We start from the raw sequence: 22,358 nt of genomic DNA, 5'->3' as shown, positions 1-22,358 counted from the left end.
CTTTCTGTCATCATCACCTGGGTCTGAATGACAGAATTTTTCTCCATCTCTTGGCGTTTCTCCTAGCTGTGTCTGAGTGCATAATCAGGAACTTTCTCAGAAAAGAGAAGGAAACCCAGGACCATTGGTAGGAACTTGACCTTTGTTTCTATTATACTGAGGTTAAGCAAACAAAACTCTTTATTTCTGTATTCTTCATCTGGCATCCTTTGGAGAACCTCTTCTTGAGGTTAAGGTGAGATGAAGGCTCCCTTTGGAGACATGTTGGGGCCAAGCTTCATGCTCTGAGGAGGTGTTTCAAGAAGAAAGCAGAAAAAGGAGCTATGTGTGTTTTCTCCCAGTGTGAATAGGGACTAATGTGAAACATATGCTGTTGCCTTTGATGAGGCTATTAAGCATTTATCAGTTTGAAGGAACCTCTATCTGAGAGGTTCCCCTATAGCAGTGGTTCTCAACTAGGGGTGATTTTTGCTTCCCAGAGGACTTTTGACAATATCTGGAGACATTGTTGGTTGTCATTGCTGGGTGAGGTGGGAGGGGGTTGGCAGGAGGGGTTGCCACTGGTATCTAGTGGTTAGAGGCCAGGGATGCTGCTAAATATACTACTACCGTGCATAAGGCAGCTCCTCACCACCAATTGTCTGTCCCCAAACATCAGTACAACCTCTTCTTAGTGTGGTGGTTTTGATTGTTGAGCTTTCTTTTGGTGGGGAAGGAAAGAGAGGAATTTTAGGCCATGATTTTTATTCTCATCAAAAGGCATATATTGAAACCATACCTACTAGGATTTTTCTGAAATTTAATTAGGAATGCCATTTTAAATTCCAGAAGGGGTTGCCTTACTTTTGTTAAACACAATACTCTTTATTCCCTCCTAGAAATGGCCCAGATCTCTCTTGGAAGAGGGCAAGGTGACTCTACTCCCCTTCTCATCCTCTTAAGAAATATCAGGGCTTCTTAGCTGTTATATATTGTCTGTGGTCTTAGAAGAAAGTCCGTGCTCCAGTTTGGCCATAAATTAACTCAGAGCCGTATGTACTGAGCAATATACACCACCAAGCCATAAAACAAACAAACAGATGGACAACTACAAAAAAAACTCCAAACCAACCAACCAGTCAAAAACAAATCAGAAACAGGTCACTGCCCCATGCCAGTTTTGAAGCGTGTGTGAAAGGGCCGGTGGGGGAAGGGGAGAGAGAGAGAGAAAGCTTTAAGACTGTCCAGCAACAAGATGTTGTTGCTTCAGGTAGCATAAGAAGAAACAGAATCTCTTCTAGAATGCTGTGTTTGTGGTTCTTGGAAAAGCACAGCAAAACCTTTCAAGGCAAACTGTTTCATCATTCTAGGATAACATCAAGAAGCTGCATGGTGCTGTTAAAGCAGCCATTCATATTGATCTGCCTTGTGTTCTACAGAGGTCGGTTTTTCAAACTGTGGATCAGCTCCATTGGAGGGTCATGAAATTAATTTAGTTGATTAAAACCAGCATTAACCTTAACTAAGGAAGAATTGAAGAGAAAATATGAGTACGTCACACAAATAGAGTATTGCTTTATGAAACATTATGTAATTTTATGTATGTATATATATATACATCCTGGCTTATGATGTAAAATATATTGCTTAATGTTGGCTATGATCAAAAAAGCTTGAAAATCACCACTTTATATGCTTTTACCTTTGTTCTAGAACATAGGTCAATTGAAGCCCAAAGCGTATTTTCTGTTCTAACTCAGGGGCCTGAGTTTCATTACCTGTTTACCTGCTCATTCCTAAACCAGTCACTACCCAGGACGGTGGATGATTTGCTTACACGAATCTAGATTCACCCGCAGGGGAGTCTGGAGAGCTGCCTGGCCTCCCCAGCATGCATGTTGTTGGGGAAGGCTGCTGCAGAGAAGGCAGCCAACAGCAGCCACCCCAGGAATGGCCTATGGGGCTAGAGAAAGTGGCATTAGTTCAGGTACAAAAACCAAGGGAAACACCCAGTTATAGCAACTGGGGCTGGGGCTTGGAGAGAAGGTAAAAGACCAATGGTTAATCAGGAAAATTATTTTGAGCTCAGAGTAACAGTGTGGTTAACCTGGTGTTCCATTACCAAATTTAAGCCTGGAGTTCTTTGAACACTGCCGGGCTTGGTCCAAAACCTTAACACAGCCTAAAAAGTTTTCCTTCTGTGACATTTCCCAGTCTCTCCAGACTGTTTTTCATTGATTGATTGATTGATTGATTCATTCATTCATTCATTTTTGAGACAGTCTCACTCGGCTGCCCAGGCTGGAGTGCAGTGGCATGATTGCGATTCACTGCAGCCTCTTTCTCCTGCGGTTGAGTGATTCTCCCACCTCAGCCTCCCAAGTAGCAGGGGCTACAGACACATGCCACCATGTCCAGCTTATTTTTATTTATTTTTGTATAGAGAGTTGTAGAGATAGGTTCTCGTCATGTTGTCCAGGCTGGCCTTGAACTCCTGGGCCCAAGCAATTCCTCCAACTTGGCCTCCATAAGTGCTGGATTACAGGAGTGAGCCACTGTGCCTGGCCCTCTTTGGACTCCTTACTGTCTACTCTCCCCTGATTCATTAGGTTTCAGTCACACCGACCTTGTTTCAGTTTTTCAGATATGCTCGTTTCCTTTGTGCCTCAAGACCTTCTGTGCAGGCCTTTTTCTGCATCTGGGGTGCTCTTCCCACATTGTTTCCTCCGACCTACTCCAGCTTCACCTTTGAGCTCACCTGCCACTTCCACAGTGAAGCTTCCTTCCCTGACCTTCCACTTACCATAATTGAGACCTATTTAGTGTATGTCGCTTTCATTAAGTATCGTGAGGACAGCCATGATCACCATCTTGTTCTCTACTGTAATGCCAGGGCCTGTTGGTGGCACAAGGTCAGTAAGTATCTCGATTGTAGAGTGAGTCCTGGGCTGTGGGATGGAGCTAAGCCTGATGCCATCAAGGGGTCCCAGCAGAGTAGGTGGGGCGGAAGAGGCAGCTTACAGACATCCGGGCTGGGCTTGACATCTTTTACACCTTTCCCACCCTCGTCCTCTTCCCTCAGATATATTTTGGTCAAGTTGATTTTCTTTGGCTTATCTCTATGTGAATAGTTTAATACACAGGGACTTTTTAAAAAATAAAATGAAGTCTCCAGAAATTGATTCCCAAATGAAATCACACTTTTAGTAATTTATTTAAAAGAAATGGAGAGCAAAACATCATGTGTAATTCAGTAGATTTTTGATAGATCATAATTACTTACACATGTGGCTACACCCACTTCAATTTGGATATCCAATTATTAGGTGTCATGGGCCCAGTCACAGCTCCGTGGATACATCTGTGGATGAGTCCAACTAATCTGCTGCAATTGGAAATGTATCAACACCCACTTCTCCTAGAGTGAAGGGCATTTCTAGAGCATTACTGTTGCATATTGTTCCAGAAGGAGCCATAGTGTGTGGAAATGTGAAAGATGGTTTCTGCCATCAAGGAGCAGGTTTTGAACTGAGTTGCGAGGATCTGACTCATTAACGGTCAGACCCATGTTCTAAGATATAAGAACTGTATGTAATTGGGAGTTAAACATAGAGCAGCTCTCCGGATGTTGAGAGGAAGGGAGATTGGTGTGAGCTACAGAAGCATAACACCATCGGGGTAGGTGTTGGCTCACAGAGTTAGAGCCAGGAAGGGTCTGAGAGGTCCCTTTATCTGATCATTTCATTTTATAGATAAGAAAACTGATATATTATTTCTCTTTTTCCTCTGCAACACCTGATTATTTTCTGTGGGCCAAACTGTAGTAGGCATTTTTTTTTTTTTAAGTTTTTCTTCATTCAGCTTCCTCAGTGGCCCCTGCTTTCCCTTTTGGGAGAATCTTATTTTGTGTGTTCCTGGGGGGAGTCTTGCTCACCTTGGAAGTGGTAGGGGATTTGGGTGCAGGGGGACTTAAGCTTGACCATGTGCTTCTTCTGACTTTACTTTTAAGCTGATGATGCTGCAACACCAAGACAGTTGATGTTTATATTCATACCAATAGCCACGGTGGCCTAAGAATCAGATTTCCCAGAATCTCTGACCTTTGCCAAGTGTATTAGTTTCCTATAGCTGCTGTAACAAATGACCACAAATTTGGTGGCTTAAAGCAACACGCGTGTATTTTCTTACAGTTCTGGAAGACAGAAGTCTAAAATCACTTTCGCTAGGCTAAAATCCAGGGTCATGCTTCCCATCTCTCCTCCCCAGAGGCTTTAGGAGAGAGAGTTCTTTTCTTTGCCTCTCACAGCTTCTAGAGCTTCATTCTTGGGTTCTTTGGCCCTTCCTCCATCTTCAGTGACAGATGGAGAATAACTCGCTTCTGTCCTTACATTGCCTTCTCTCTCTGTAGTCAATCTTTTGCCTTTTTCTTGTAAGGGCACCTGTGATTGTGCCTCGGGTCCACCTGGATAATCCAGGCTATTCTTTCCACCACCAGATCCTTAATCCCATCTGCAAAGTCCCTTATTCCATAACAGGTAACAATCACAGATTTCTCAGTTAGGACCTGGATATCCCTGCCCCAACAAGGTTTCTGCTTTCCTTCTTTCCCAGCCTGGTCTTCCAATATCCCCTCAATTCTGTGAATTCCTGGTATCTTCTCAGTATACATTTTTGGAGGGATGGAGCTGATGGGTCTGCAGTTTAAGACAGTTAAAATCTGTTTCTGTTGTTTATGACCAGGAAACTCCATGGTAAATCAGCGCTACGTGCAGAACTTTATAAGCATTATTTTTTTTTAATCCTTGTTTTAACTTTCTTAGGAAGGCACTATCCCTTTTTTCCAGGTAAGAAAACTGTAGCTCAGTGTGGCAATTGCAAAAGGCCTGACAGCTAGTATAGGTGATGGAACTGGTATTTGAAACCAGCCAGTGGGACTGGAGAGCGTGTGCCTTACCCCTTTCTTAGAATCCTAGTTCAACTAGCTTTTGGTTGTAGACCTTTTCCAAGGAGGAAGTAGAATGTCATCTGGGCCGTGAGGTCTGAATCAAATTGTTTAGGCAGGGGAGAGAAGGCAAAGGAGAAGCATTCCAGGTAGGAGGGAGGCTGGAGAGTGAGAAGTGAATCCAGGAGATTTAAAGGAAGGGACATGACAAGTAAAGTGGAATGACAGATAAAGGAATCAACCACTTATGGAATGTTTTTGAATAGACACAGCAACTCATTTATGTCAACTATGATATTCTGACTCAACTTTGTGTTGGGAATTCAGCTTGTATTAGGTCCGTTGCTGCCTCCTCATGGCCTCCTCATCACATGGGCTGGTTAAACACCTCACATCCTTTGCTAGTGTTAGCCTTTTCTCACAGGTGCTGATGAAGAGCCTGTCTTTCAAAAACTTAAGGTTCTCCATTGATATTGATGTGGGTAATTTCTGGAGCTTGGGAGACATCCTGGACCTAATGGTGAAAGACCTCTGGCTTGTGTCTCCTTTCAGAAGAGAACTTGGAAATTTTGTCTAGGGCTGGGGCAATGACTAAGAAGGGAGCTCTTTATCTGGTCTTTGCTGATCACTACTTAAGTGTAACTGTCAGATTTAGCAAATAAAAATATAAGACATCCAGTTAAATTTGAATTTTAGATTTCAGATAAACAATGAATATTCCATGCATTATACAAATATTGCACTAATCTGAAATTTGAACTTAACTGGGTGTCCTGCATTTTAGCTGGCAACCCTGAACCTATGACCACTGTTTCAGGGTATTTTTGGGCATGGATTTGAAAAATGGAATATGCCTGTGAAAAGAGATTATAGATCTGGATTGACAAGGAGGCTAGGAAAGAACCCCAAGGTCAAAGGGAATGCAAGGTTGGAGAATTCTTTGGGTGACTAATTTGGGGAGAGATGATTTGGTTCTTATTGCCCAGAGCATTACCTCTGTCTTCTGTTCTGCTGTGCCGCTGCAGTATGGCCACAACGGGAAAGACTTGTGCTGCGTCATCAGGATTGTATCAATCTCCATTCTCTTCCTACTTGCTGACACCTAAAAGTAAAAACATTCAAGGTAGGGCTGAGCCATGATCTCTAACAGGAAATAGTTACTGAACTTGACTGTGTGCCGAACATGATACCTGTGCTGGTGGTGGTCAGAGGGCTGAGTGCACTCTCCAACTGTCCTCTGTTGTGGGAGCAAAGTGGGCATTAAGCATCCCTCTGTGTACAAAGCTTTCCACCAGGCTGTGTGCCTATAGTGACAAAAGAAATGGAAAATACACTTCTGCCCTTGAGGAGCACAGACATATGCCTCTTGGGACAGCGGAGAGCTTAGGCTTTTATTAACTCAAAATTGGAGTTGTTCTCAGTGGCCCCACTCTGATTTTGTGGTGTGTGTGTGTGTGTGTGTCCATGTGTGTGTACAGAAATATTGCAGCAATCATCACCTGCCATTAAGCTGCTTTTGTACGTAGTAATTAGGAGAGGTGCATGGAGCCTGGTCCTGAGAGAGAGACATGGCAAGTGATCTGTGGCACTTGGTGATTTGTGGCCTTAGAATGAAGGGAAGAATGCTCACTTGCCCGTTTGGGGACCAAAACTGTGACGTTGGTATTTTTAGCAACACACTGGACTAAGGAACAGTGAACCTGCCCAGCGCCAGGCAAACATTGCACAGCGTAATGGCAGAGTGGGGAAAGGACTGGTTTTGACATCAGAAAAGAACTGACTTTAATTCCTGGTCTTGCCATTTATTAGCAATTTAATTTTTTCTAAGCTTTGGCTTGCTCTTTTATGAGATGGAGACAATAGCAATATGAGGAAAATTTTGAAGATTTAATGACATACCATTTGAAAATGCTAACAGACAGCAAGCACCCTGCATTTGTCACTGTGGTGTTTCCCATTCTCATAGCACTTTGTAAACAACTCTGTTATAATGCTTCATGGTGTGTTATAATTATTCTTTTATGTGTCTGTCTACTTCCACTAGACTGAGAGTCAAAGGCTGTTTTCTACTCTTTACTTTTCCAGTAGACTCCTGATTAAGCCCTGGTACTTACAAGGCCCATAGTTTTGCTTAGCTGTATGTACCTCAAAACTTAAGCTTTGCTGGGAGGCAAGTCTTTAACTTCTGAGTTTCCATTCTTTCCTCTGTCTCTCTAGCTCTCTTACTGAGAACTGGGAAGATCCCACAGAACAGGATCTGTCCAGTCCTCAGTAAGTCTTTCAAGAATATTGCCATCTCAACACCAGTCAGAATGGTGATTATTAAAAAGTCAAGAAACAACAGATGCAGAGAAATAGGAACACTTTTACACTGTTGGTGGGAATGTAAATTAGTTCAACCATTGTGGAAGACAATGTGGTGATTTCTCAAAGATCTAGAACCAGAAATACTATTTGACCCAGCAATCCCATTATTGGGTATATACCCAAAGGAATATATATCATTCTATTATCAAGATACATGCACACGTATGTTCATTGCAGCCCTATTCGCAAAAGCAAAGATGTGGAATCAACCCAAATGCCCATCAATGATAGACTGGATAAAGAAGATGTGGTACATATACACCATGGAATACCATGCAACCAAAGAAAGGAATGAGATCATGTCCTTTGCAGGGACATGGATGGAACTGGAAGCCATTATCCTCAGCAAACTAACACAAGAACAGAAAACCAAACACTGCACTTTCTCATTCATAAGTGGGAGCTGAATGATGAGAACACGTGGACACATGGAGGGGAAAACACACACTGGGGCCTCTCAGGGGTATGGGGTGGGGAGAGGGGGAGGGAGAACATCAGGAGAAATAACTAATGCATGCTGGGCTTAATACCTAGATCATGGGTTGATAGGTGCAGCAAACCACCATGGCACACATTTACCTATGTAACAAAACTGCACATGCTGCACATGTACCTTGGAACTTAAAATTTTAAAAAAAGAATATTAGAAGATCCTCATTTGACTCTTAAATGCTTGAGGATAGATTCCCAGTATTCTCCTATGTACTCAAACACATGTATGTTTGAATACTATCCCAGCTTGCTACCCTATTCTTCTCACAGTAAGGTCTAGGATTTCCTTGATGTTCTCTCCTTTTGACCTCTGTCTCAACAAATTTATTAAATTTATTAATTTACAAATTTATTAATTTCATCAGTGCAATTCAAATTCAATTCATCAAGCCTTTACTGAGTGCCTCTTACTTGCTAGGTTTTGGGGGTAGAGATGAGTAAAATGGTGCCTCCATTAGAGGTGTTTCAGATTTAGTGGGAGAGACAGATGAGAAAACAGAATTTCTCTAGGATGTGATTAGGGCAGTGATGGAGGTGGATGCGTTATGGGAGCACAGAATAGGGCTCTTTTCCTTAATTGTCTTTTTGCTCTGAGAATCCCATTGTTGGCCAGGCATGGTGGCTCACACCTGTAATTCCAGCACTTTGGGAGGCCGAGGCGGGCAGATCAAGAGATCAGGAGTTCGAGACCAGCCTGGACAGCATGGTGAAACTCTGTCTCTACTAAAAATACAAAAATCAGCCAGGTGTGGTGGCAGGTGCTTGTAATCCCAGCTACTTAGGAGGCTGAGGCAAGAGAATCGCTTGAACTCGGGAAACGGAGGTTGCAGTGAGCCAAGATTGCGCCATTGCACTCCAGCCTGGATGACAGAGCAAGACTCTGTCTCAAAAAAAAAAAAAAAAGAATCCCATTGTCCCTGCTTTCTAACAGGTGAACAGGGGAGCCAGCTGTCAGTTCTGCCTCAAGGAGTACTGGAACAGTGGGAGTTAGGAAGCAGCCAGTGGCCAATGTGCATCAATTAAAGACCTAGTTGGTAGCCCTCCTGCACTGGAGGAGAGAAAAGAAAATTTTGAGGGCCAAGACAGCACGAGACCACAGGCTGCATGGCCCTGGCTGCAGTATGGTTTGGACAGTTTGGGGAGCAGGTAGTTTCAGCGAGAGACCAACTTGGTGACATGTGCATACCTCATAGCTGGCTGTGTGAGACCCCTGCAACAAATGCCATCTTTTTCCTTCTCTCTTTGCTTTTGTTCTCTTTCCCATTTCTCTGACATTTGCGTCTTCCCCCGGTTCTTATTTATTTCCTTTCTTGTTTATATCCCTACATTTTCTTTTACTACTTACTCTTCTGTCATCTCATTCTTTCCCTCTACCATTTTCCCCCTCTACATTTGAGCCTTCTTTGCCTTTTAATTTTATCTTTCTGCCTCTATCACCATGTTCTGAAACATAACTGTTAAACTCAGGATTGGAGAGGAAATTTTCATTTCCAACAGGGCTGTTTATGATATGAAAAGAGTGTCTCATGTGTATCTGAGTATCCTAGGAAACAGAAGTCTAATTTCTAACTCATATTCTGCATACTGTGTTTGAAAGACATCATCGTGAAAGGAGAGTCTCCCACCTGGGCAGCACAGGAGACTGTGCTGTGCACCTTACCTTTATTACAAGAACCAGGCAAACAATGATCTCTCTCTTTTTTTTTTTTTTTTTCCTGTGGTTCTCTATCTCCCCACCTATCCTTTCTCTTTATCTCTCTCCTCTTTCTCTTTTTCTATTTCTGTCATAGTTTTCACTTCTATTTTCCATGTTTCTCCTTGTTCTTTTTTGTCTTTAGTCCTTCCCTACTTATTAGAGATTATATGACCCGCTCCTTAATGTCTTTCCTTGGCCTTGGAAGATAGAGTCAAAAGGAGTGTGGAAGACTCCACTCCCCCCAAGTACCCCCGTTTCTGATGATGGCATGGAAGTGTGACTCAGGAGAGATGGGGAAGATTCAGAAACCTTGTCTAGCTCTTGAGATTCTTTATGAGTAGGATTTCTTTCTGCTTCTTATTTTTAGGTAGTATGAACGTAGACTCAGAGAATCTTAAAGCTGACCGGAATCTCTACTGGTTGTTTAACCTTCACCCCCTGTAGGATCCCTCTTTACTTCCTAATGATGCTCTACAGGCAGCTCCCGGATACTTGGAGTCTGGGGAAGCGTGCCAGCACATGAAGCTGTCCGCTTGGCTGTTGGCAGCACTAATTGTGTTGGTTATTGCTTGCGATTCTGTTGTCCTGGTCTGTATGATTTGTACCTTATGATTGTACGTCTGCTTCCGAGGGCCATAGGGCATGCACTTTCCATACAGTTCTTTTTCTGAGATTGAAGACATGTCAAATATTGAAGGCACTTCAGGTACCTTCTTTAATACTTGAACTATTTCAGAGAAGTTCCATCAGAAATAAACAAAGCAAGCCATTCTTGCCACCCTTTGACTGTAGAGGAACCCAGTTTTCTGCATGCCTCATTTCCTGATGGTTCTGGGTAGCTGAGATTGTTCTGGAGGGATTATGAGGGAGAAGCTCCCTTTCATTCTTCACAGAAAGAAGAATAAAATGAGCAAGTTTTAAATTAAGATTTTATTAATATTAGTAAACTTTGCATTAGCCACATGTCTGTGTGTACATTACAGTTTGTAGAACACTCTTAATATTAAATACCATGTCATTTTATTTTTATAAGTAGACCACAATACACCCTCATTTTAGAGATGATAGAAGTGGGGTTCATCGAGGTTGATAGACTTGTGTTGAGTCACCCCATTCTCAACAGATTGAGTCAGACTTAAACTCAGTTCTTCTGCTCTTATTCTTCTGCTGTGTCTTTCATAAATACATATATGTCCTTGTCTCTCCAAAGTCCCTGCAATGTCATGAGATTATAGGAAATAAGTCGTCTCCTTGGTGCACACAATCTAATAGAATTATGGATTTGTGTGTGTGTGTGTTTCTGGATATGGCTGTGGAACGTGGAAAAATAGAAATGGTGAAATCCGATTAGGGTCAAAGAGTGGTTTTGTGCAATTATAAAAATACTGATACTATGTGAAGACCATTGAAATTCTTCTCCAGTGTAATGTATTTGTTTGGTAAAAATTCTAAGTGTCCCAGCTACTCGGGAGGCTGAAGCAGGAGAATGGCACGAACCTGGGAGGCGGAGCTTGCCGTGAGCCGAGATCGCGCCAGTGCGCTCCAGCCTGGGCAGCAGAGCAAGACTCCATTAAAAAAAAAAATTCTAAGTGTCAAAGTAGAGATGAGTGAGTTACTCTTTTACTGGAGTTAATCCAGAGAAATTTCCTGAAGGAGATAGGCAGGGGAACCTAAGACAATTTTGAAATAAAAAATACAAGGACCTGTTGGGTTGGAAAGAGGGGAAGAAGTTGAAACAGGGCAGAGTGGAGAAAGGGGACAAGGTTTGGGGACAGGAATGGGACAGATGTTGTGGACCTTGTGTTTTGCTTGGGATTTGGAACTAGGGTTCTGGTATGATGATAAGTTTTCCTTCTTTGCAAAGTGAAACCCAGATGGCTAAATTTAATTCCACTTGGAGCCACTGGTGATTCACCCAAGCTCAGGTGCACCCACATACAGCTGGCGTCAGCGCTGTGTGCTTTCCAGGCTGAGCTTGCCTCAGCCCCGCTTCCTGCATGGAACAAGAGGGGAAAGCCACACTGGTAACCTTGACCCTTCTGTGTCTCTGTCTGCAGCATCCTGGCCACTGCGGGAACCCACTTCAACACTCATGTGGACCTGAGGACCCTCCGGGCTGTGCGTGTCCTGCGGCCCTTGAAGCTCGTGTCAGGGATACCTAGTGAGCATCTGCCATTCTTTCTGCTCTGCTAAGAACTTTCTTGATGTGTCCTCAGCTGGATCCAGGTCTAAGGGAATTTGGGATAAACAAACAATATTCCTCCTGGGAGGAAGCCTCAGTGGCAATAAATAGTGGAGATGAAGCAATCTGGCATAACATTTTACTTTAAATTTAACTTTTCGCAAATATAAAAGATAATAGAAAATCTTTACAGAAAAATGTGGAAAGTAAAGAGAACAACAAAAGAGAAAAGTGCTCTTTATCCTGTCACTCAAAAATCACTTCTGTTAAAATTTCAATATTTTTCATTTTCCCCTGTGCATTTTAATGTAATTGAAATCATTATGTATATTGTAGTTTTATATCCTGAAATAAGTATTTTATTTTCCTAACCTTAAAAATTCTTGGCTGGGTGCAGTGGCTCACACCTGTAATCCCAGCTCTTGGGAGGCTGAGGTGGGTGGATTGCTTGAGTTCAGGAGGAGTTCGAGACTAGCCTGGGCAACATGGTGAAACCCCATCTCCACAAAAAATAAAATAAAATAAATAGATAAAAAATTAGCCGAGCATGGCGGCTCATGCCTGTATCCCCAACACTTTGGGAGGCTGAGGTGGGCGGATAGCTTGAGTTCAGGAGGAGTTCAAGACCAGCCTGGGGAACATGGTGAAACCCCATCTCCACAAAAAATACAAAAAGGTAATAAAAATTAGCTGAGCATGGCGGCTCACTCCTATAGTCCCAGCTACTCAGGAAGCTGAGGTGGTAGGATCACTTGGGCCTGGGAGGCCGAGGCTGCAGTGAGCCAAGATCATGCCACTGCGCTCCAGCCTTGGTGACAGACCAACACTCTGTCTCAAAGCAAAAAAATTCTTATATGTGTTATGATTTATTTAGCCGTTTTAATGTTTTATGTTGCTGGATGACATAAAAAATAAAAATAGGCTATTTCCAGTTTTTCTCCAACTATAAATGTGCTGCAACAAACACCTTTTTACTTAAATCTTTATTCAAATCTCTGAGTGTTTTCTTGGCTAGAATCCTAGAAGTACAATGTGTGGGTCAAAGGATATGTCATTTTCTGAATAGTACTTGTACTAATTGTGCTTCCCCAATAAGGACTGAGAGAACTGGGTCTGAGATACAGTGAATGGGAAGATTAACTTTGTCCCAGCTCTTGAAGGATTTACAGCCTAGCAGAGCTGGGTCTAATTTCCTTTAGGAAAGGTTCACATTCTAATAAATTTAATCTATCAGAGACAGAAGGCAGCATGGATGAAACCAATGAGGGAATGAAACTAACCCTGCCCTATCAGATGGTGCTGAGGGACGGCTGCATTCGTCATTCTCTGTCCTTCCTTCTAGGCCTGCAGATTGTGTTGAAGTCCATCATGAAGGCCATGGTACCTCTTCTGCAGATTGGCCTTCTGCTCTTCTTTGCCATCCTGATGTTTGCTATTATTGGCTTGGAGTTCTACAGTGGGAAGTTACATCGAGCATGCTTCATGAACAATTCAGGTAGGGTCATTCTTCTCTGTCTTCTCCTTTTCCCTTCTCCCCTCTGTTAACTGGGGTAATTTCAGGGCACTTGGAGGCTCATTGGAAAAGTGTGTCCTATTCTGACCCTGGAATTAGAATCAGAAGTTTCTAGTCAGCAGCCTTTTGAGGTAAAGCCAACTGAGACTAGAGATCCTGACTTGACATTAATATTGCAAGGCAAATACATAGTTGGAAGATTTCAAATAGATGGTCTCGGCTCCCCTATCCCATAGTCAAGGGCCATGAGAATGAACTTCAAAAGCCATCTGTCTGAGCCAGGCATAGTAGCACACACCTGTAGTTCCAGCTACTCCCTGGAGGCTTAGGCAAGAGGATTGTTGAAGCTCAGGAGTTTGAGGCCAGCCTGGAAAACTACTGTCTCTCTGTCCCCATCTCTCTGTCTCTCTACAAAAAAATAAAGTACCACCTCTCTGAATATCTGAATCAATACCCCTTGATTCTTTATACAGCAGCCTCTGACCGAATAAGTAAGTACTTTTTCTATAGTGGCCTCTCTGGCCCACAGGCTGGTGAGATCTAGGAGTCCAGAATCAGAGTTGGGTCCCTCCGGATCTGTGGAGACATTTTCCCTTCATGATCCTTCTCACCATCTTCTCGCTCTCTGTTTTGACCCACACATGATGTGGATGAACTGAGAGTGCTCTGAGCTTGGTTTGCAAGTGTGCTTGGGAGATTGTTAGGGTACACAACCCCGAATTCTCATATCTTTGTATTTCATTTGTTCTTTTCAAGTTGAGTTGAGTATCCTAGGAGGAAAGGAGATGGGAGGCAGGCTGAAGAATCTCAAATAAGTACCATGCTTTTTATGAAAAGAACCTTCAAAGAACACCTTCCACCTTGGATTTCTATTTTTTGTTTTAATCTTTTATTCAAAGCCAGGAATCCATGCTGGACAAACAAAGAGCTAAAACCCCCTAAAATGACCGTAGTTTATAACTGTCCCCAAGAAACCCGGGAAGAACTCAGGGCTCATCCTGGAGTCTGAAGCTAAAATACTTGACTTTGCCTTTTCCTCAAAGTGTGCCATGTGATTCAGTCCTTCTAATTCCTGTGGTACTGCAGGTGAGGGTAGACGATGAAGCTTGCAGAGTAGGGGACCATGCGGAGGAGAGGCTCCATTTTCAAGAGAATGGGAAACATTGGGTTGAACACATGGTATGTGAGCTGGGAGGTGCAGAGAGGCCAGGGAGGAGCGGGAGCCTAAGACAAAAAAGGGCAGACCTCTTTCCATGGGGAATGGAATTGCTTACCTGTGGCCTCCTGAGGTCATTTCCAGTTCATGTGAAACACCATGTGATTTATCCCCCACCCTCCAAACATATCTGCAGGTATTCTAGAAGGATTTGACCCCCCTCACCCGTGTGGCGTGCAGGGCTGCCCAGCTGGTTATGAATGCAAGGACTGGATCGGCCCCAATGATGGGATCACCCAGTTTGATAACATCCTTTTTGCTGTGCTGACTGTCTTCCAGTGCATCACCATGGAAGGGTGGACCACCGTGCTGTACAATGTGAGTAGAGCTGGTGGGGACCGGGAAGGAGGAGGGAAGAACCCTGGATGGAGGCTTCTGGGGTTGTTTGGCCTGGCTAGTCCAGGGACAGGGAGGGCTGTGGATATAGGTGTATTGGAGCGGGAGGTGAAGATTCAACTGGGACAAGCCTTAGCAGTTCATAATTCTCTCTTGTCTGGCCTCTTGCTAAGTACAAGTACACAGCTTCTTAATACGATTAGGAAATTACATCCTAGGTTGGATAGGTGAACAAATTAGTTAAGTCAGGTCAACTTAATAGTTATAGAATATGTTGGTTGGACATGATGGTGGGCTATAGTGAAGGGTACTAATAATGTATAATACTGGCTGCCCAGTAGAATTAGCTGGAAGCTTAAAAAATTTTATCACCCCCCTCAGGATCTGGGAGAATGTACTGGAAAAGAACAAAAAGAAAAGAAAAAAACTTATACTAACTGGGCTCCATCCCAAACCAATTAAGTGGGAGTATTTAGGGTTGAAGGTGATTTTAGAAAAGTCATTGGCTTTTCTAAAAAGCTTCCTATCTGACTCTCGTATGTAGCCACTGTCAAGAACTGCTGCATTACATGCACATAAAAAGCATGCTTAATTGTGAGATTCACCAGGGATGCTTGTTGAAAATTCAGATTCACAGGCCGCTTCCCTGGAGATTCTGATTTTGTATAACTTTGTAAGCTAGTGAGCTGTGCATTTTTCAAGTGCCCTGGGGATTCATGTGATCCGACATATTTGGAAGGTTCTGAGTTGATCTAACTGCCTGTCAGGGATGTTGGGGATTCCTGCATGGGGACAGAAGGTAGTTAGGGTGATCATGAAGTCTCTTCCATCTTCCAGAATCTAATTTTAACGACTTATCAAAGGCTTGGTGCAGACTGTATGCTCAAAAATGAGAGTGAGTTGAGGTATGTGGTTTGATGTACATGGATCCTAGGTGGGTAAAGCCATGTGGGCAGGTGCTTTTGAAGGACTGTACCCTTACCTGCATTTAACCAGCCCATTCCAAGACAGTAACTTTGGAATGATCACGCCTCTTATGTACGCTCCCACAACCTGCCTTTACCTTAAGGTGCCCTCTGTTTCCTTCAGTTCTTCTCTAGATCTTTTTAGCTTGATTCTATCTGTATAAAACTTATTAGGTGGAAAATAAGGTGGCATATACAAAGCACCCTTTAGAAAGAGCTTTGGATATAATTTACAGTGGAGGGAAAGGAAATGCTGTCTCAGAAGAAACTCGACTAGACTATAATGACCAAAGAGCAAGGATTGTGTAAGGCCTGTACAAGAAAGTACTTAGTAGAGGTCCATTGCTAACCTGGATCCATTCCCATATAGGATGAGCAAGGCAGGACTGAAACTTTGCAGAAAAGAGTCACAGGCTATTATGCTAAAGCTCTTAAGGGCGGTGAAGAAGTCCCAAGGACCAACTTACACCCAGCAAGCCCAGGGATGAAGTGTGACCCAGAAAACCCTGGAGGACACTCTGCAGTTCTCACCAGCTGTGGGAGGCAGCAGGAAGGAGCGGAGGGAGGCAAGGTTGATGAGTGCAGTCACTCCTCATTTGAGATGTAAAGGTTGTCTTGAGGCCGTGCCATTCAAATTAGCCAGGCGCCTGTAGGAATTGCAGCACTGGCCCTGTAGTGGCTGGTGTCACTTGTAGGGCTTTGAGAGTGATGCATTTCAATTATATGTGTAGACTCACCTAAGTGATGTGATAAATGCATTGAAAGCCTGAAAGGAGAAGTGTTGCATTTGAGGATACAGGCGTGATTGTTGGTCCACCTTAGCCAAGATTCAGATGGTACTGAGAGGAGCAGGATCTCAGCTGAAGAACCACTCATTATTTTTTCTTCATTAGTTTCTTTATTCATTCCTTCATTCTTTCACTGTTTATTAACTGAGCATCTATTACATGCCAAGCACTGTTCTAGGCACTAGGGAAATGGGGAGGAAAAAGTGCCATGATTCCTGCTATCATAGTGCTCTCTTCTAAATCTCTATGTCTCTCCAGTTACCTGTCAACTATAGGTTTAGAAGTTAAACACAGGCAGAGATCTTGCTCCTCTCTCTAGTTTTGCTCACTAAGGAGTGAAGGAGGGAGGAGAGGAGATCAAGTTGCAGATGCTCTGAAACCTTGTATTGCATGGGTGTCCAGGGCCCACAGACTCACATACTCTGACTTCCAGCCTGTGATTCATTGAACTTGAGTTTACTGAAGGCCTCCTGATATTCTGATGGCTGGATTTAGGGCTAGGGGTACTGTCACCCAAAGACTGTCTACCTGTTTGGACTGTCTGCTACCTGTTTGGACTGTTCCTTCACACACACACACACACACACACACACACTCTTATATACACTGGTTGCATACCATGAAGTTAACTATGAATGACTAGTCAACTTAGTATTATAAATACATGTATACATATATGTGTGTGTGTTTCTGCATATAGAAAAATGACTCACTAAGCATTACCACAACCACCACCAATAAGATGCAAATATAAATATAACTATTGATTTTCCTTTCTACCACTCCTCATTCTGGGAAGGCCCAGTTCACCCAGCTGCTGGATTTGTTCATGCAGAGCACTAAGAGAGGGGGATCCCCTGTTTCCCAGCCCGATGCACCTTCTATTTAGTGGTGCAACAAACATGTAAGATTTATTCTTGTTAGTTAACATCCAAACCAGTAGGAGAATCTTCAGGTTTACCCAGTAGGAAGAAGCTCTCAGGCATGTGGGCTCAGTTTAACCTTGTTAACCAATGTAAATGCTTCCCTCATGTTTGCATCCCTTTTCTGTACCACAGACTCTTCCTAGATGCCTCCCTATGACCTTGTGTTGCTCTGCCATTGATTACTATTAACTTCATTTGCATGTGGCTTTTCTCATTATAATGAATTGTAAGGGGGAGGGTTCCCATTGTCAGGGCAACCTGGAGTCACCTGTGCTTCATTTAATCTGTATCCAAATGTCAACTGCTTGGTCAAACTCCAACTATATTCTTGGCTTCCCTCCCTCCTCTGGCGGAAGGAATGCAAAACTGTCTACAGTTCTGGCTGTTGCTACCTGTTTGCACTGTCTCTCCCAAAGGTCTCCTCAAGACTTGCAAACTCTCTTCTTTACTTATTTCTCCTAACCTGATAAGTATGTCTTCCACAGTACAATGTGTTCCCCTTCTGATCAATGCTCTTCATTCAACAAATGTTACTGTGGCTCGCTAACCCTCTTTACCTGTGCTGGAAGTGGCTGAGAGAAGTGACTTTCTTCTGATTCTGATCTGAGTCTTATTTCTCTTTGTCATTCTAGTTTTATGGTATCTGCTGATTCCATTAGCTCTTTTATTGTATCAGGACTAATTCCCAGATTGCAGAGGTTCCCAGTCCCTGTCTGCAGTTACTCACATCTTTGCTCTTAAAGTTTAGTATGTTTCATTTGTATTTCTGTAGTTAGAGTTATTTATCTTCTTACTGTTGATAAACTCATGTAGAGGCAGAAATTTCTTGGAGGTGTACTGTTTCTGCAGCTTTGCAGGTATGCTTGCCACATCTGTTGTGACTACTTAAGATGCTCCAAGCTGCTATGATGGAAGGGGTTTTTATGGACTTCATTGGCTTTTGGCAAGAAGAGGCAACTTAAAGTCTGGGTGCTTTCTGAGAGTCTTCCCAACGCCTTAGAAATCTTTTGGTCTATCAACAATGACTGTGGCTCTCCTTTAAGTTGCCTTTTCACAGCTGCATATAGTCAGGATTTATTAAATGGTTAACGGCTATTCACTTTCTGTCTCATTGAGATTTTGCTGTATGTGTCATCTATCAGCATGGTGAGGCATAACATCCATCTCGCAGTTGATGAAAAACTACCATTCTCTTTATGGAGTTCCTCTGATTTTGTGGTATCTGCAGAGAATGCTTTGGGTTATGAGATCCATGAGACTAGGGAACGTGGCTTCCATCTTTGCTTCAGTCTTTTCCTACCACCTCCTCCACATTGTAGTAGAACTACTCAAAACTAATTTGACAATGGGTGGCAGGAGTCTATGATTATCTTATGGTGCTAGGGTGATAAGATGAACCAGCTGACCTAGGATCAGGTGTATAGTTCATAAAATTTGTAGACACTGTAATTGTGACTGGTATTGCAGACACTGTAAGTGTTATTGTAATTGTAATCGGTATCCAGGATCAGTCATGCTCTGGAATAGACTGGTTTCTTTTTTTCTTTTTTTCCCACAATCCCATCTGGACTGCCCTGTTCCTATGTCCTTACATGAGTCTGGGATCCTGTAATACAGGTGATACTTGGAATCGGATACTAGTATCTGTTCATCTGTTACTTATCCATAGAGGGATTGGTAAGTGGATCTTGGAAGTTACTGTTCTTTTTCCCATGACGGCTGGGAGGTAAGGTGTGTGTGCTTAGTGAGGAGCTATGATAACTTCCTCTTAACTGGCAGAACACTTTGCTTGTCAGGCTTTTCATGGAGAGGAGAGAGTAGAGGGAGAGGGAAACTATTTCCTGAACTCATAGTAAAGGCTTTTCCCCTCTGTTTACATTAATACATAAGTGTAGATTCATTCACTAACTCATTATTCATTCAGCAAGCATTTGTTAAGTGGCGATAACGTGCCAGATACTGTTCTGGATGCTGGTGATACAGTAGAGAGTAAAACATAGGAAAGTCCCTGCCCTCATGGAATTTATATTCTAGTGGGAAAATGCATATAGAACATAAGGAAAACATATGGTATATCAGATAGTCATAGGTGCTGTGGAGAAAAAAAATGTGGGGAAAGGGAGAAGTTGGTTGCAATTTTAAATGGAGATATCAGGAGGGCCACGTTGAGAAGGTGGCATTTGAACAAAGACTCGAAGTGGGTGAGAGAGTGGGCCATGTGGTTATCTGGGGGAAGAGTGTCCTGAGTCCCAGATAGCTGGGCCAGCAAGTACAGAGATCCTGAGATGGGGACAGACTGGGCGTATTTGAAGAACAGCAAAGAGCACAGTGGGTTGGATTGCAGTGAGTAAGGCAGAAAGTAGGAGATGGAACAGTCAGTCAGATCATGTGGAGCCCTGAAAGCCATTATACAGACTCTGGTTTTTACTCTGAGTGAGATGGGAAAGCAGTGGAGGGTTTTGAGGAAAGGAGTGGTGTGACCCGACTTGTGTTTGAAAAAGGATCACTCCACCTGCTTTGATAGAGCAAAAGTAGAAACAGGGAGTCAAATCAAGGTTATTGCAAGGATCTAAAAAAAATGATAGAGGCTTGGGCCAGGGAGGTATCAGTGGAGGATGTGAAAAATGATTGGCTTCTACATATATTTTTAAGTTGAGCTCATGGGATTCTTCGATGGATTGAATATGAGTTTGGGAGAAAGCAGCAAGAAGAGTGGAGTGGCCGTTAACTAAGCTGGGGAAGAACACAGGTAAAGTATGTTGGGAGGAAGAGGAGAATTGAGTTTGGATGTGCTAAATTTGCCATGCTCATTTGATATGGTAGTATAGGGAAGGAGGTGAATAAATGAGTTCAGGGTAGAAGGCTTGGCAGGAGATACAAATTTGGGAGTTTTCAGTGTATAGATGGTAAAGTATTGAGACTGGCCGAAACCATCAAGGAAGTGAATATAGACAGGGAAGAGAGGAGATTCCAGGACTGAGTTCTGATGTTAAGGTGAAGAGAAAAATGATTATCAGCAAAGAAGACTGAGAAGGAGCAGTAGGGAGGTGAGAGGAAAATCAGAAACTTGGTGTCCTGGGGCCAAGTGAAGAGCGCACTGCAGAGGGAGAAAGTACAGGATGATCAAGTCAGTTCTCTGAAGAAGCGTTTTTTCCTATCATATGATTGTTCAGTATCTTGCTAATAATTTCTTGGTGATTTGTATAAATCACATCCACAGATTCTCTTGAATTCACGTTCATATTTACTCTTTCAAAAACTCTTACCTATATGCTTTGCTCATTTGAATCAAATGCTTCAGATGGGTCAGGGAAGTGGAAGGCTAAGAACCACTGAATGCCAGGAGCAGTTTGAGTGGAGTGGGAAGGATTTCAGAGAGCAATGGAAACAGCATGGAAGAAATACGACTTACATGCTGATGGGAATGATCCATTTGAGATAAAAATTATTGTTGATAAAGGAGAGGGAGGATAATTGGGGGAGGGATTTCCTTGAACAGGTGTGCGTGTGGTGTGGGAAGGTCTAGACCACAGGTGTAGGGCTTGGCTTAGATAGGAGCTCTAATCATCCATTCATAGTACTAGGAGTAGAGGAAGAACAAGTGGCTGCAGAGGCTGGTACGTGGGTAGATGTGGTGTTGGAATCTTGTAGAAATTCTCTTCCTATTGCTTCTATTTTCTCAATGAAAGAGGAAGTAAGGTCATCAGCTTACTGGATGGGAGGAGGAAAATATTGAAAGTTTGAGGAGAAGGTATAACATAGTTTCCCAGAAGACTGAGGGAGTAAGTGGAATAGGTAAATGCATTGGGTTGCTGGGCAGCTTTACGGACTCACTTGGAGTTAGCTGTGATGAAGTTCAAGTGAGACCAGTGAGCCTGGTGTGTTTTCCTCTGGTCACATTCAGCCGCTGAGTCTCAGGTAGGAAGTAGGTGGAGAGCTGGCTTTTCCGAGAATAGTTTTGTCAGGTGAGCACGATAAAATGAGAGATCAAGAGAGTGACTGTAACATAGCCGTGGAATTTGAGCTGGATAAGGAGCAAAGAGGTGGGGGAGAAACCGTGAAAAGGGAGGAGAATAAGTGGATTATGGACCCTTTTTTAAATGTGACTCTTGAATCTGATGGACAAATTCAGTCTGTGGAGTAAGTTGAGAAACCTATCTTGCTGCATGGAAGTAGGGAGTGGGTTTTGAAACCAAATGTTCTGATTTCTAATTTGGTGCTCGCACTGCCCCCAGTGGAAGGAGAGAGAGTGTGTGCATGTGCCGCACATGTGCAGAGTAAGCTGTGACTCTGCGCGCCGGCACACCGCTGGGCCTTCTCTAAGGCCACTCCCAGGGTGTCTGGTCCTGTTTCAGCTCAATTCAGAATATGAACTTGGGGAACATTTGGGGATTGAAACCCACCAGGCCCGCCCACCTACCTTACTAGCATTGTACTCTGTCATCTTGTTTTCCTTCTCAGAGTGTCTGTCTCTTTTTTAAACACACTTACGTTGCAGCTTCTGATGCTGACTTTGGCAGCCTGTTCTCCTGTTAATACTTGTCCTCTCCAAACCCTACAGTGCCACCTTCTTGGCCTCTGTCTGCTGGGCTGGGAGCCTGTGGTCCACAGCCTTCTCCACACCGCTGCCTCCCTGGGAAGAAACCGGCGTTTTCTTTCTTTCTCACACTTACTATTTTCCCATCCTTAGCTGTCTCCACCCTGAAGTTATTCCTACTCATTGCATTTCTGTCTTGATTTGTCAAACCAGGATGCCATCATGTTTGGGATTTATTCCAAATGTGCTAAGTGTGCCTCCTGATCTGATGCCTGAATTTCACACCACGAACCAGGCCAGTCTCCTGGTCTTTTGTCTGTGCAGAGCCGTTAGGCTGGCTCAGGGTTCCTTTCCTTTTTGTTTCATTTACTCTAATATGCGGTTTAATTTCTAATCCGTGGCCAAAGGCCTCAGGTGCC

The 22,358-nt window shown here is 43.2% G+C and overlaps 1 protein-coding gene across 12 annotated transcripts in view; it reads left to right on the top strand.

Moving 5' to 3' along the window:
• CACNA1E (calcium voltage-gated channel subunit alpha1 E) overlaps positions 1-22,358 on the top strand; it is a 498,649-nt gene that overhangs the window by 255,317 nt on the left and 220,974 nt on the right. For all 12 annotated transcript variants that reach the window (XM_017951640.3, XM_021929889.2, XM_021929885.2 and 9 more), the window contains 3 exons: positions 11,534-11,637; positions 13,001-13,153; positions 14,524-14,705. In XM_017951640.3, the coding sequence (XP_017807129.1) occupies positions 11,534-11,637; positions 13,001-13,153; positions 14,524-14,705 (439 nt within the window). The remainder of the gene's footprint in view (positions 1-11,533; positions 11,638-13,000; positions 13,154-14,523; positions 14,706-22,358) is intronic.

The sequence above is a fragment of the Papio anubis genome, chromosome 1, assembly GCF_008728515.1.
Source record: "Papio anubis isolate 15944 chromosome 1, Panubis1.0, whole genome shotgun sequence".
In the NCBI taxonomy this organism is placed as follows: domain Eukaryota; kingdom Metazoa; phylum Chordata; class Mammalia; order Primates; family Cercopithecidae; genus Papio; species Papio anubis.
Note: the sequence above shows the minus strand (reverse complement) of the source record. Positions and strands in the feature narration are given on the sequence as shown.